Source organism: Aspergillus pseudonomiae (genome assembly GCF_009193645.1).
Source record: "Aspergillus pseudonomiae strain CBS 119388 unplaced genomic scaffold BDV37scaffold_21, whole genome shotgun sequence".
Classification (NCBI taxonomy): domain Eukaryota; kingdom Fungi; phylum Ascomycota; class Eurotiomycetes; order Eurotiales; family Aspergillaceae; genus Aspergillus; species Aspergillus pseudonomiae.
The window spans coordinates 284,065-298,259 of NW_022476013.1; the positions used below are offsets into that span (position 1 = coordinate 284,065).

General features: G+C 47.9%; 7 protein-coding genes across 7 annotated transcripts; 6 read left to right on the top strand and 1 right to left on the bottom strand.

Annotated features, from left to right (window-relative positions):
* Window positions 1–191: 191 nt before the first annotated feature.
* On the top strand, window positions 192–1,445 carry BDV37DRAFT_281592 (bZIP transcription factor; the record flags this gene model as incomplete). Its single annotated transcript, XM_032086850.1, has 3 exons — window positions 192–839; window positions 896–951; window positions 1,145–1,445. 3 exons carry the CDS (start codon window positions 192–194, stop codon window positions 1,443–1,445), a joined length of 1,005 nt encoding a protein of 334 aa, XP_031943079.1.
* Window positions 1,446–2,622: 1,177 nt separating this feature from the next.
* BDV37DRAFT_292947 (aminotransferase family protein) lies at window positions 2,623–4,181 on the top strand (the record flags this gene model as incomplete). Its single annotated transcript, XM_032089275.1, has 3 exons — window positions 2,623–2,744; window positions 2,808–3,399; window positions 3,485–4,181. Exons 1-3 carry the CDS (start codon window positions 2,654–2,656, stop codon window positions 4,179–4,181), a joined length of 1,380 nt encoding a protein of 459 aa, XP_031943080.1. The 5' UTR covers window positions 2,623–2,653.
* Window positions 4,182–4,468: 287 nt separating this feature from the next.
* Window positions 4,469–5,255, top strand: BDV37DRAFT_244613 (uncharacterized protein). The gene is made up of 2 exons (XM_032081567.1): window positions 4,469–4,677; window positions 4,753–5,255. The coding sequence occupies exons 1-2, from the start codon at window positions 4,559–4,561 to the stop codon at window positions 5,153–5,155; spliced, it is 522 nt and encodes a 173-aa protein (XP_031943081.1). The 5' UTR covers window positions 4,469–4,558; the 3' UTR covers window positions 5,156–5,255.
* Window positions 5,256–6,127: 872 nt separating this feature from the next.
* BDV37DRAFT_244614 (glycoside hydrolase family protein) lies at window positions 6,128–7,584 on the top strand. The gene has a single exon (XM_032081568.1). It carries the CDS (start codon window positions 6,283–6,285, stop codon window positions 7,093–7,095), a length of 813 nt encoding a protein of 270 aa, XP_031943082.1. The 5' UTR covers window positions 6,128–6,282; the 3' UTR covers window positions 7,096–7,584.
* Window positions 7,585–8,454: 870 nt separating this feature from the next.
* On the bottom strand, window positions 8,455–9,775 carry BDV37DRAFT_87642 (bZIP transcription factor). The gene is made up of 3 exons (XM_032091374.1): window positions 9,458–9,775; window positions 9,101–9,401; window positions 8,455–8,998 (listed from the first exon to the last, which is right to left on the bottom strand). Exons 1-3 carry the CDS (start codon window positions 9,482–9,484, stop codon window positions 8,604–8,606), a joined length of 723 nt encoding a protein of 240 aa, XP_031943083.1. The 5' UTR covers window positions 9,485–9,775; the 3' UTR covers window positions 8,455–8,603.
* A 99-nt stretch (window positions 9,776–9,874) lies between these two features.
* cyt19 (putative arsenic methyltransferase Cyt19) lies at window positions 9,875–11,117 on the top strand. Its single transcript, XM_032081569.1, has 5 exons — window positions 9,875–10,184; window positions 10,245–10,349; window positions 10,404–10,746; window positions 10,795–10,938; window positions 11,001–11,117. The coding sequence occupies exons 1-5, from the start codon at window positions 9,984–9,986 to the stop codon at window positions 11,030–11,032; spliced, it is 825 nt and encodes a 274-aa protein (XP_031943084.1). The 5' UTR covers window positions 9,875–9,983; the 3' UTR covers window positions 11,033–11,117.
* A 485-nt stretch (window positions 11,118–11,602) lies between these two features.
* Window positions 11,603–13,328, top strand: BDV37DRAFT_292951 (glycoside hydrolase family 76 protein; the record flags this gene model as incomplete). Its single annotated transcript, XM_032089276.1, has 3 exons — window positions 11,603–11,690; window positions 11,787–12,481; window positions 12,555–13,328. The coding sequence occupies 3 exons, from the start codon at window positions 11,603–11,605 to the stop codon at window positions 13,143–13,145; spliced, it is 1,374 nt and encodes a 457-aa protein (XP_031943085.1). The 3' UTR covers window positions 13,146–13,328.
* Window positions 13,329–14,195: the final 867 nt, after the last annotated feature.

A 14,195-nucleotide genomic window follows, 5' to 3' on the forward strand; every position in this document is an offset into this window, starting at 1 on the left:
CTGTCGTACAGTAACGTATACACGATATTACAGCCAAGCCCCTTACTGCAATACTCCGTCGATTCGCACCAGTTGAGCAATTTGAGCCACAACCTTATGCCCATAATTAGTGTGGAAGAACTAGGTTGGAAGCAACACCACTAATCCCTGGGTCTCTGTATTAACTTGAACCCACCAGCCGCAATCAAAGTATGAGCACCGCAGCTAAGGAGAAGAAACGGGCAGCCGACCGCGAAGCCCAGCGACACAATCGCGCTCGAACCAAGGCCTACATCACCTATCTGGAAAAAACACTCCAAGACCTCTCAGGACCCGATGGACAAGACAGCCTAGGCGAACAACTTGCCCAGCAGCAAGAAAAAATCCACCATTTACAGGAAACATTGCGCAAGATAGCCAATCTAGCCCAAGACACCACAACGCCTGTCTCCAATCCTTGTGCATCGGATCAACCGGGCCAGCATCTTGATCCAAGGCAAGCTCTGGCTGAGGACGAACCCCTGGCCAGCGGAAACAGTGTACTGCCCGCGGCAAATGTATTCTTTGGTATGGACCTAATTTGCTCAGATCGGGAGAGGAACTATCTTGCGGTGCTGGGGAGTGCCGTGAACTTTGTGCAATACTGTTTGCCAGATATGTCAGGAAACGAGGCTTTAACCCCAGCATACGACGATGACTTCTGCGTTCGTGCAGTCGTAGACGGCTGGAAGGTGGCCACAAATCGGTCCCCGGTTGATGTGGTCTGGAGCCTGCTTCAAGCGATAGACGAGGGCTTATTCTACCGGACCGATCCCGTTACCAGAATTGCTCTGCTGCGGATTATGAGATCCATGCTACTGGTTTGTTTCTAGCGCTTTCCCGCAACACTCTATGCAATGCACTTACTTGCCCCAAGACTAGAGTGGGTATTTCCCACAAAACTTCATCTCTTCCGGATTATATGCTACCCACGTAAGCATGACCTTTTTCTTGCCTGGAAAAGAGACGTGACCAAGGCCCGGTTTACTAAGACCTTTTCTGTAAAAAAGCGCGGTACAAACCAGCACAGTGCATCAACCATTCCTAGACTTTTTCCCATGGTGAGGCCACAGCGCGATGGCATTGAACCCCAGCCTTGAATTCCTTTTTCTGAATCCCCTAACAGGCCACAATTTCGAGACTACTGGATCTTGAACGGCATGGAAAATGCCTCCGAGCAGTGCGCTGCTTCGTTTGGCGCCCGCGTCCGTTTTCAGTGGCCGTTCGAACTGCGAGATGTTTACAAAAGGATGGTTTTGACCGACACGTTATCATTTTCTGCTGAGTTTGAGAGTCGATACAACGATTTGACTAGCTGGCAACTCGATACAGAGAGTGATTGGCTGCAGTGGTCGTCGGAGGCTTGCCAAATGCTGGCGGAAGCACCATCAGCCGACAAGCAACCGTGGTTCCCCACTCCGCAATGACTAGGAGTTGGCATTTGATACGTCTACGGGGATCTGGAATCCTACCTTCAAGCTGATTGACATCTCAGAGCTAGGGCGATAGCTATTCTCCCGCCAGCCATTCGGGATCTTCACTGGTTCTTTAACATCCCGGATCTGAATTTTCGATTTCTCAGACATCGCATGTTTGAGTCGGTAGCTCGAAATGATCAAAATTCTTCTTTTTTACCTATCTGGAAACTCTACACTGAGTATGCGCTATCTACTTCAGGAGATTTATTTCGGGCCATGCTCTCGTCCATTAAGCGCAGAAGATGTGGGACACAAGCAGGTTGGGATATTGAAATACACTTTATACTGTTTTAAGACTTTTCTGTATCTGGGACATATCTATCCTGGTTATAATATATTGGATCGGTGTCTCTAGGTAGTTAGCTAAATAGAAGAACTACGTAAGTAGACTAGCCCTAAGGAGAAAATTAACTATCTGGTCCAAGATTAAATACTTCGCGACTGGACTATATCCAACCACACTTACTTGTAACTAAGGAACTTTTATTATTAGCCAATCTTAATTTTCTTTAGGTAGTCATATTTATTTAGTACCAACGAGCAGCTCAAGTTATCTTATAAAGAGTCTAGATAGATCTTTATCACCCTGAGTCATCCACCCAGTGGTGAGATGGTTAATTACTGAATCCTAGTGTTTGACAGCACCTTTGCGACCATGGCTAGACGCCCTTCAACAATGAGAACCTTGGCACGAAACACATCGGCGTGTTCCTACCATTGAAACCGGACGAAGCTGATGTTGGGGTCCACTCGGCGGAGTTGTCTTCCAACGGGGTCGTGGTTGTCACCGCCGATGGATCTATGTCGGGCTGCAACATAGACGATAAAGGGACCGTTCTGAGCGATGAGGAAGTGTGAAATGAGATGGGAAACAGAAGCGCTTGCCGGGTCTTGTAAAAATGGAGAGGTCAATCTTTTAGAAAGTCCACACAAGGTGTATCAATAGCTAGTGTCGATCATAAGTAACATGCGGACTAGCCCGATCGGACTTGTACGAATAGACTCATCTAGAAGCCACTAAACTCTGTATCCTTCCAATAGTTTGTATCCACCTTAGACCTCGCTAAATATCTTGCGTCGGCTCTTTTCTTCTTCTAAAACTATACCCCGCTCAGGGAGGTTTCCTCTTCACAAGACCTATTTCGTCTTGGTTGAAAATGTCGTCCCCTTCAGAGGAGCTACTGGCTCTCGGGACCCCAATGCTGGCGCGATTCCCATTCTCCTCTGACAAGAAAAGTTTCAATCACGGTAAGACCTCAGAAGAAATTGAGAATTGACAGGAGGAAAAAATTGGCTAACTCGGAGTTGAAGGTGGCTGGGGGGCATATCCAAACATTGTTCGAGATGCTACGCGCCAATTTCAGGCGCAATTTGAATCCCACCCAGACATATTCGTCCGTTTCAGCCAACCAGCAATACATACTGAAGCCCAGGAGAATGTTGCGAAGGTGTGTGGAGTGAGCAGCAATGACTGCGTGTTTGTCAAAAACACAACCACTGGAGCAGCCACGGTTTTGCACAACCTCGATTACGCTGAAGGCGATGTGATTGTGTATTTCTCCACTACCTACGGAGCCTTCCAAAAGATGATCACCCACTTGACAGAAATAACCCCTGTCCAAGGCTGGAAGATAGAATATGAACTCCCTATTTCCTACGAGGAGCTGGTGAGGAAGTTCACAGACGCCATTCAACAAATCAGGTCTCAAGGCCGCAATCCACGCATTGCCATCTTCGAGATGGTTGTCAGCATCCCGGCATTCAGGTTCCCCTTTGAAAAGCTCAGTGAAGTCTGTAGGAGCGAGAATATCCTGAGTCTGATCGATGGGGCCCATGGACTTGGCGCGATCCCTATCGACCTAAAGCAATTGCGACCGGACTTTTTTGTTGGAGAGTGTCACAAGTAAGTCTCTAGATAATTGTCATAGCGAATCGCCGATGAAATTTTAAGTTGAGGCATGAAAGCGGATTAACACATTTTTGCACAGGTGGTTGTATGTGCCGCGCAGCTGTGCCGTCCTCTATGTTAACCCAGCCCACCAGCATCTAATGCACACTACAATTCCAACGTCTTGGGGCTATATCAACACGGATGGGTCGCAGGTCCTCCTTCCATGGAGTATCAGCACCGAAAGCACCACCAATTCGAAGTTCCAGACGCTTTTTAGATACGTTTCCACCCATGATAGTACACCCATCTTGTGTATCCCGACAGCTGTCGGATTCCGCCAACAATGTGGAGGGGAGGCACGTATCTATCAGTATCTCGAAACCCTCGCCAACGAAGGCGCTGATATTATTGCAACGACACTGGCCACGGAGGTGTTGCAAGAACCAAACCTGAAGCCAGGTGAAGTTTCCCAATACCGGCGCTGCGCATTGGCCACGGTGCGACTGCCACTGGCGATTGATGGGTATGACTGCAAAGAAAGCTCACCCTATGCAGCACTGTCACCGACAGAAGTCCGGGACACCATCAATTATTTCGGGGAGAGATTAGCGAACGACTATGGGACTTGGATTCCTATATTTCCTTACGGAGGTTGGCTTTGGGTACGATTGAGCGCGCAGATTTACTTGGAGCGAAAAGACTTTGAATTGCTAGCAGTCTGGCTGAAAGCATTGTGCGAAGAGGTGGGGACCAGGCAGCCTAGGACTCGGTCCGGGCCAAGTCTGAAATTCTAATGGTCCCAGGGCTCTTGGGATAAGGCATGAGAACATGGTGTTGTAGAGCGAGAGTTGCTATATGTGCTTTTTTGCAAAGCTATGTCGGCGGCACTACATATCTTATACATATAGTCAACCGAATAGACCTGGCCCGCCCCACACCAAGCACCGGCATGGTATCGGGAAACAGTTTCTAAACTCTAGTCACTCCACTAGCCTAGTAGGAAGTCAAGTGACATAAAGCCAACACTCCTCTCGTCCCTCTAATCCACAACCGCGCTGCCACGCGATGAAATCAATTCTCCCGCAAATCTTATATCTTTGCAACGTTGCTCTTGCCAAGGCCAATCCCACTCAACAAGAACAATTGCTTGACGGCGAGGATATCATATATCATGGCCCAACAAGACAACAGGATCCCCGGCCACAACGATGCCATCTACGACACCGTGCCTAAGGATGACCAGATATTCAAGATCGAGTTCCTTGAGATTGCCCCGACACCCATTATCGCGTAAGATCTTCCCTCTCCTTGAAATACAGCTTAATTTTAATATTAATGCTTTCTGATGTTAACATCCTGATAAAGCGATCGTGTCTTCTTCGTCTACCTGCGCGGTTATCTACCTGAATCTAAAAAGAAGGAGCTGGCACTTCCTAACGAGGGCCTTGTCAATGCGACCCTTAAAGTGAGCGCCTCTGCTGTCTATGCCGATGGTAGTCATGACAATGAAGACTCCACGACAGGGCCATTGAAGACTACGCCCTTTAATGATCTAGCCCACCTTACTATTCGTGATGCCCGTGGAGTTCAGGTAGACTACCTGCCTAGTAGCGGCCGCAGTGATATTTTACTCGATTTTCAGATCCCTACGATGTTTTTGAGGAGTGGTATGTGGACTTATAAGGTTGACGCGAGAGCCGGAGATGTAGACAATACATGCCTATTTGCTATGAAGTTGACACAATGGTTAGAGGGGGGGCTTAGGTAGGATGTTTGGAGTTGACGAGAGGAAGCTATAGGATTGTGAGCCAAAGCTCGAGGCGTGGTAGGAAGATGTGAATCTCACGAGGGTGCTGCTGCTGTGGCTCTAGCCCTGTAACTTGATATCTTTGATTCTGCAGTGATACTAATATTATAGGCAGGACTATACGATCTAGATTTGATAATATTCTGTAGGAGCGCTCTGGTAGGACACTGGTCCCTGTCTCAAAACAGAACTCTTGCAGAACGCACAGCCTTACGAGTTAGCTGAATTATATAGGTACCCAATCCTATCGAGATATTGCAAATCATCAGTTGCACTATCTTGCAAGAGCAGAGCCACTTTGCTCAGTGTTTGACACGTATTTCAAACGATAATCCCAAGATACGCTAGACTATTTGGGATTCAGTTCGAAGAAGTCTGGTCCGAGCTTTGTAAGTACTGTACATACAATACTGTATTTTACCGAAGTATCCATAACAAAATATACTTTACTGTACCTTGACTGCCCCTTCTTCCCCACCTCGCGGGGCGATCATCCTAGTGCAGCGGAAGGATGCCAAATTAATCTCCTCCCATTAACCTTAGCATTGATACCTATGTAATACAATTGTTGGTAATAGATTCGCTGTCCCCAGATAGCTCAGACTGCTGGCTACAAGGTACAATCAGGCAGGCATGCGAGAACAGAAGTTCTGTTCAAGTTGCGTAGGTTGGAGGTCGGATCGTTAGCCGGTCGGGTCGCTAGCCGGTCTCCCCCAACAGTCTATGCTAACCAATAGCCTGTTTTCAACGACAGCTGCACCAAGGTTCATGGAGTGTTTGAACAGGTACAATATACCAGTAAAGGACATTGTTGGTTCCCCCAAAAAACCAACAATCCAAGTACTACCCCTCCCTCCCCCCCAACCTCCTTTCTCAATCTCTTTTATTTATTGTAGTCTGTTCTCCTGAGCGGTTTACGCTCGTTCTAACTCTCCTTCTAAAGGCACTTGGTCTCTCCTTCAAAAAGTATCTGTCTCTCCCTCAAAAACCACCTGTCTCTCGCTCAAAAGCCACCTGCCATTGTCTATTCTTCAGGGAATAACAATTCTATCTGCACCATATTACATTACACACTACACAGGACCAACATGCACGTCCTCAAGAAGTTATTGCGACTGTATACCCTCCTTAGTCTTCTACTGTGTCTTGGTTTTGCAGCCCCAATCATAGAATCAGACTATGACCAAAACCTGCTACAGTCCAAGCTTGGCGCTGCCTACAATGATAGCGCCCTGGTTATGGTCTTAAGCAGCTTTGTCGCGCATCTGTGGGCTTACAATTGGGACATGTTCGCCAATGGCATTCTTCCGCCTGGCGTCGAGTTCGTTCCAATGCTCTGGGGGGCCAAGATGTTCAGCGGCTGGCATGAGGCTATCGAGGTCGCTCTCGCCAGCGGAGCCCGATACATACTTGGTTTCAATGAGCCAGACAGTCCTTCGCAGGCCAATCTGACTCCTCTGGAGGCCATGGTATATTATAAGGAGTACATCTCCCCCTACTCCAGCAAGGCCAAACTTGTTTCTCCAGCCGTGACTAACGGTGGTCTGAACTGGATGCGATCGTTTATGAGTCTTTGCCATGACTGCGATATCAGCATTATGGCAGTGCATTGGTATGGCGACACAGCGGAAGACTTTAAGACATTCGTGACCGAAGCCATTGAGACCTCTCAGCAATACAACATCCACGAGATCTGGATTACCGAGTTTGCATTGACCAGCGCTATTAACGGCGGCGACCCATCTGACTCCATCAAATTCCTGCGAGACGTTATTCCATGGCTCAATTCTCAGAAAGCTGTGGGTCGATTCGCATACTTCATGTGTGCCGAAGGCTTTTTGTTGGAAGGGGAAAGCCTCGGTGTTGTCGGGAAAGCCTACACTGCTTCCCATAGACTTTGAATCTGTTTGTCCGGTATAGGAGGATCTGCGGTCTAAAACACACTCCCATCTTTAGTCTGGTGTATCTACTCTTCTGAGCTTATGACTTATGACACCCTTTTCTTTCCGCTCACCTTGTTATTATTATTTTGTTTTTCTTTTATCTTTCTATGCTGTACTTGTGTTCGTCTATTTGGCTCACTTATATCTGGCCCTACCCTTTTATCCTTGGGCTTATTCCTCTGATTATGTTCATCTCACTGCAGGATAGTTGTATAAAAAGTTATGGTAATTGACATGCATTGCACCTTGTTTCAAAAATATGAATGTTTGAGTGATATTGAAATTGTCATATGTTTGCTTTACAGAATGTATAGGTATCTCTCTTTTAGTATTGGGTGTTAAGAAGATTGATAACTAAGCAGCCCTCACTCTCTCTTGCATAGCTTGCAATAAATAAGCTTTGGAACTGCGGGGGTGCCAGGAGCATGATCGTACAAAGACTGTATTAAAATCCTGCATGGCAGTACTGTATCTTACAGCTCAATACAGTATTAAAACAGTATTAGGAGTGAAATTATTGTCGAGCCATCTTTGCTGAATAGCGTCGACCTAGTTCTGTATGTTTTTGGGTCCGGAAAAGCGAATGAAAGGTGTACAACTGGGCAGCAATTCGCAACTCATTGTATTGTAGTCTGGCAGACTGGATACAGTCTTCGAGGCGATCTGCCTTGTGTTTGCGGTCCCACCGTCAGGAACCGTACCAGACCCGCAGGTTCAGATGCGGAACTCGTACCCACGCTCCTTAAACCATGGGTTATCGTTGAAAATCCGTTTAGGTATAAAGTTTATAAAAATTCTAATTGAGATATAACTACTAGTAGTTTTCAAAGTTGCTTAGTTATAAGGTTTCAAGAGCGCTCTGGAATCAGAGCTACAGTACAAACCGAGAACAACTTGTGTCCAAGAGGTTCTAAACTCAAAGAAGAGTGATGGTCAGAATGAGCTGTGTTACCGCCAAAGCGCAGCTGGTCCTGTGGGACTATATAGAGCAAAAGCACGTTTTCATCCACACATACCAGCGATACCCCTAAGACTTGATTTCACTGACGAGAATTATTTACAACCCTGGCTATATGTACCTAATCACCAAGAAAATCAAGATATACTCTCCTTTGACTGCACATTGCTAGTGTTGAGATTGAGGCCCGGCCTTCTTTCCCGTGCCTCCATGTTGTTTTTGTACCCCTCAAAACCCTTCTGCACGAAGGAGACCAGGTTTGTCGGGAAGAAGGAATGGGTCATCGGCATCATACTCTCCAGATCTCTCTAGCTACGTGGAAGCCATGCGCTTACTGGGTTTGCGAAAAGACATCGAACAACATTGTTGCGACTAGTCATTAAGGAAAATACAACTATTTAGGTCAAATACAAATATCTGGCGATGGCTAGTGACAATGCAACCTCTGTTCCCTCGCGTGGCTATAATGAAACAAAATGGGCTGTCTGCTCCAGCAAAACCAGCTCAATCATCTCATAACCTCAGCAAGCACAGCGAACAAAACCTGATTGTCGACCCTGCAGCCTTCCCACTGAAACTGTGCACTCCGATACCCGCATCGAAGCCGCATATCAAGCTCCGTAATACTCAAGTTTTTTGTGTTGCAATTCATAACTAGCTCCAGGGCCACAGCACACACGGTTGTATCTTGATACTCGTCTTTCGATACCCCTGTGCTAATGGTCGTGTCCATCACACTCTGCTCTAGTAGAAGTAAGGATTCAGGATCCAGCTCCACTTCAGGAGAGATTGGGGGACAGCTGGATGCCTGGAGGAAATCCTTGAATTTGCCAAGAGGTGCGTATGGTGGTGTGTACAGATCGAGTTGGGAAATGTCTTTTGGAGTTATGTTCTCTGCAGGCCCTATGAATCCAGTCGTATCAGATACGAGGTCAAGGGGTGATGGGTGGGTTATATGATTTACATGGGGTAGAAAGACTATGACAAGGTCGGATGTAGCCCTACCCAAGATGGATGTATCCCTCAAAGGGACGAGGCCACTGCTCGTATCTCTTAATGCATTGTTCTCGCTCTCCGCCTGTCCGCTGGGTCCGATAGAACCGTAGTCAGTACGTCCAGAAGAGAGCAACGCTATCAGCCTCTCGTTTTCTTGCTGAAGCTCATCCACAGTAGACTGCAGTCTTTTGATCTCTCGAGAAGTAGTGTCCTCCATGGATGCAAGTCTGCGCTCCAGCTCCGCTACATAGTCGCGTTTTCGCTGTCTACAGCGACGCTGATTGTTGCGGACTCGAGTGAGATCCTCTTCCTAGCTAAGGAGTCAGGCCTGACGTACTAAGTGGAGGTGACAATGAGACCTCGTACTTTAGTTTTCCGTTTAATTCGTGGCATGGTGGGCAAGTTGAGTGTGGCGAATCGAGTCCCGCCGCGTCAACTTTGATATATACTCGCGAAGGGACGTCTCATTCGAGTTACACACCACTGATGACGTATGTTGGTTTTAGCGCCGTGTAAGATGTATAGAGGATGAAATACCCAGGGACAGGTGGACAAGAAAGCGTAGACACAGTCGCACACCAACGGGATACAGATTTAATGAAAGTAACGGATGATTCCCCGCACCCGGATCCAACTCCGAATGTGGTGACATACCACTTTCCCAGCCATACTCACACTGGTGACATACCAGTTATCCACCCAATAACACCATGACTAACGTTATTACAGTTGCTCGTATACAATCAAATGTTAATGAGAAGGGTCGTGGATATAAATACGGCGAACGCCCCCGTCTGCTGTTCAGGGAGCTCATCATACGATCACTCTCAACCACAGTACATACATCCAATCCGCCTTATAAACCTCCAAAGTGTAAGGAATCTCCTACAATATGTGCGACAATACCTACAGCCTTGTTCAGTCTCGCTACGGTGACATCGCAAAACAAAGTACGAACGTCCAGCAGCACGACAAAGAAGAGGAAATCGCTAGGGCGTTTGGCTACAGTGCGGAAGATCTGAGTTCTTTGCCAGGGAAAACTAACCTTGGCTTGAGCTGTGGAAATCCGGTGGGATTTGCGAATGTGAAAGAGGTCTGTTCATTGATTCTTTTCCACTGCAGTGAGAAATCGAAGATTCTAACTTTCTAGCAGGGCGAGACAGTTCTGGACCTGGGCAGCGGCAGCGGCATTGATGTCTTCCTGGCGGCTCGTAAAGTCGGGCATAATGGACAGGCCATCGGCGTGGACATGACAAGAGTAAGTTCTTCCAGGCCTGTGCTCTATACACACTCGGACTGATACTCGATCAAGAGCATGATTGAACTCGCCGAGAAGAATACGCAAAAGGCAGAACTTTCCAATGTAAAATTCATTGAGTCCAATATCAACTCCATACCGCTACCAGACTCCAGTGTCGACTGCATCATCAGTAACTGTGTCATCAACCTTGTCCCGGCCACCGACAAAGCGGCCGTTTTTCGAGAGATCGCGCGCCTACTAAAGCCCGGCGGAAGGGTCGCGATCAGTGATATTCTAGCTAGAAAGCCGCTCCCAGATCATATTACCAGCAATATGGCGCTGTATGTTGGGTGTGTTGCTGGTGCTGGTCAGATTGTGGAGTATGAGGAGTATCTCAGGCAGGCTGGATTCGAAGGCATGTATACCGCTATAAAGAGAGCCTTGAGTACTGACTTGTTGATAGGCGTGTTTATTGTTGATACGAAGTCGGACCTTAATCTTTATAAAGAATCTTCGTATTTGCCTCAGAGCTCATGTTGTGGCGGTGGCCTTGAGCGTAAGGGGACTCCGAGTGATATTGCAGCTTTGGATTTTAATGAGTGGGTTGGTCAGTTATTGTCCTTCACCCCGGCTTGATTACGCTGTTTACCCTATTGACTGTTTGTCCAGGTTCCTTTCAGATCTATGCTGTCAAGGCTTAGATTGCTTGCTTTGCATTTTGTTCTATAGGGGAAGTTAATGTTCAGAACACCGTTTCACAGAATGCACTTCCGGCGCATGGCTCGGTCAACCCCAATGCTATGGATTTCTAACAAGTATACCACTTGGAACACGTAGTGCTCGCTAAATATAGCATTTGACGTTTTGGCAGCAGGATTGCCAAGATTCCAGGATATATGCAGTGTGCATAATGCATTTATACCGCAGAGAGTGAATAATGAAGATAATCATCAACATCCCTTGCTTCAGGTGATGTCGTCAACCCCTTCCAATAATCAGCGTCATCGCGACCCTTTGTTTTCCTGTAACACCCTTCAAGTCCCTGTTACGCCACTGAACATCTCTCCCTTTGTTTGTCTTCGATTTGTTTTCGTCGTGGGTTAGTTAGCATGACAGAAAAGTAACCCATTCCGTACATTCCAAGGCACTTCCGCATTCTACACACCCCTCCGTACCACCTGTCGCACCCCTCATTGAAGACTCTTCTCATCTCAATGTTGCTCTCACCTATCTTTCAATAATTGCAGCCGTGCTCACAATCGCAAATGATGATGCCGCCTGACTGGCTATACGCGATTTTCCTGTCTCTATCTTTTGCGGGCTGGGGAGCCGCTATTCAACTTGACCTTCAAGATGAGCGTAAGCTGATACACTCTGCGCCATAATGTTTGACATTCGACTTCGACCTTCTTCGTGCATGGCTTATCACATACTAACAGCGTCATCTCTCCCTAGAGTCGATCAAATCCGCAGCCGCGACAGCGGCCTACAACATGATGAGCTATTACCACGGAAACGAGTCAGGGCAGACCCCCGGAAAACTCCCTGATACATGGTGGGAAGGTGGCGCAATGTTCATGACCCTAATCCAGTACTGGTTCTGGACCGGCGACACATCCTACAACGAGGTCACCACGGAAGGAATGCTCTTTCAGAAAGGCCATGACGACTACTTCCCCGCCAACTACAGCAACTATCTTGGAAACGATGATCAGGTCTTCTGGGGGCTGGCCGCCATGACCGCTGCCGAGCTGAACTTTCCTGACAAAGAAGGGGAGTCGTCGTGGTTGTCGCTGGCACAAGGTGTTTTCAACACGCAAGTCCCGCGCTGGGATAACTCCAGCTGCGATGGGGGCCTCCGATGGCAGATTTGGCCTTACCAGGCAGGGTATACGACGAAGAATGCCATATCCAACGGGGGTCTGTTCCAGCTGGCGGCTCGTCTGGGTCGCTACACCAAGAATCAGACCTATATTGACTGGGCCGAAAAGATCTGGGACTGGAGTGCGACTACGCCGCTGCTGAAGACGGCCGACTGGAACATCGCCGATACGACTACTGCGGAGGCGAACTGCCAGGATCATGGGGATCTGCAATGGACTTACAATTACGGAACTTACCTAAGCGGAGCTGCGTATATGTATAATTTGGTGTGTTCATTCCCGGTTTCACCCTCTGGGTCATTTGCTAGGGCACGATGGCAACATTGCTGACCAAATATAGACCGATGGTGGTGGCAAGTGGAAAGAGGCCATCGACGGCTTGCTCGGAACCACGATAGTCAAATTCTTCCCCCATGAGTACGGTGGGGACATCATGTCGGAGATTTCCTGTGAGCAGAGCATGATGTGCGACCGTAACCAAGACTGCTTCAAAGGCTTTCTCGCATCTTGGTTGACCTTCGCCACTACGATTGCTCCCTTTACGCAGAACCAGATCCTCCCCAAGATCCAAGCTTCAGCCCAGGCCGCAGCAAAGCAGTGCTCTGGCGGCGACTCCAAGTCCGACTGCGGACGTAGTTGGTACAAGCAAGACAAATGGGATGGCTCGAAGTCGCTGGAGTCCGACATGAGCGCGTTGAGTGTGCTGTCGTCCACGATGATAGCTCACAAGAAGGACCATCAGGCACCCTTGACGGCGGACACCGGTGGTACCAGCAAGAGTAACCCCAGTGCAGGCTCGGGACACAAGGATCAACAGGCAGGTACGCCGAGGCCGATCACGGCTGGGGATCGGGCTGGCGCATCAATTATAACGTTCTTCTTCGCGTGTGGCTGGGTGGCCTCGGTGAGTTGGATGGTTTATGGTGGATAGTCAATCAACTCTATATTCTCCTGCGATTAGATTCTTGCATTGTACAAAAGGGGAGATAACTTACGTTAGCGCTATGGGGATTGCCTGGGCGGGGTTGTTATATCCATGTCTCCTTTCTACTGAGGACGGAGTACCATGTCATGTTCCGTTGTCGTCTTCCACTGGTGAGATTGCGGGCGTTGGGGCGTTTTGTAATATCATGATATTTGCGATCAGTTATGTTAGACCATTGCATTGTTTTTGGATGTCAAGGACCAATTCAATTTCAATATTATCGCGATCGCCCTTGGTATAGACTGGATGTACGAGTAAACGAACTTGTGTTAGTTGACGGGACTGGCATAGTGCACTATGGTTAGGGCACCGGGATAATCCACGGATGGAAGAAGACTATACCAACCCCATTACTACTAGCAGTGAGATATCGTAATACTTGCGTTATGTGGCGGGCTCTCTTGACAGATGTGAAGAATTCCGCTATACTTGTTTCTGGGAAGCGTGAAAGGCTTCGAGTTGTTAGATGTATTCTGGTTGTTGGGTATTGGTGTGATGAGAAATGAGAGAGCTCATGTTCGACTCCATCCAAGCCACCAAACCAGTATTTCATGAGAGTGCTCGCCCATGGGCTTCTTCTCTTTCATTCTCTCGTAGCTGGGGATATTTGGTATTGGGAGCCCAACCACGCCTTGCTCTTCCACCGGGAGGACTACACTTCTCAAGCATGTTAGGCTCTAGCATGAGGGCATAACCCAGAGGAGTGAAGACTTACTGCTGAAGGGCAACCTTGCCGTACGTGTCAGATGTGAGAGCGCCACCTAGCTCCTCGGTGCAAGTTGGGACAGGAAACAAGATAGCCAAAACGTCGATGAGGTCCGCATATCCAAGGGGACAGAGAGAGAGTACAAGGGCCTCCAGTAAATGGAGTCAATATTGTAAGGATGAGAAACTAGAACCATAAACAGAGATATTGAGAAATGAGTAAACAAGATATCAACACAGTTCGAGCCAAAACATTTCTTCGACCCTTTTTAGGAGAGTTCCCAGATGGCC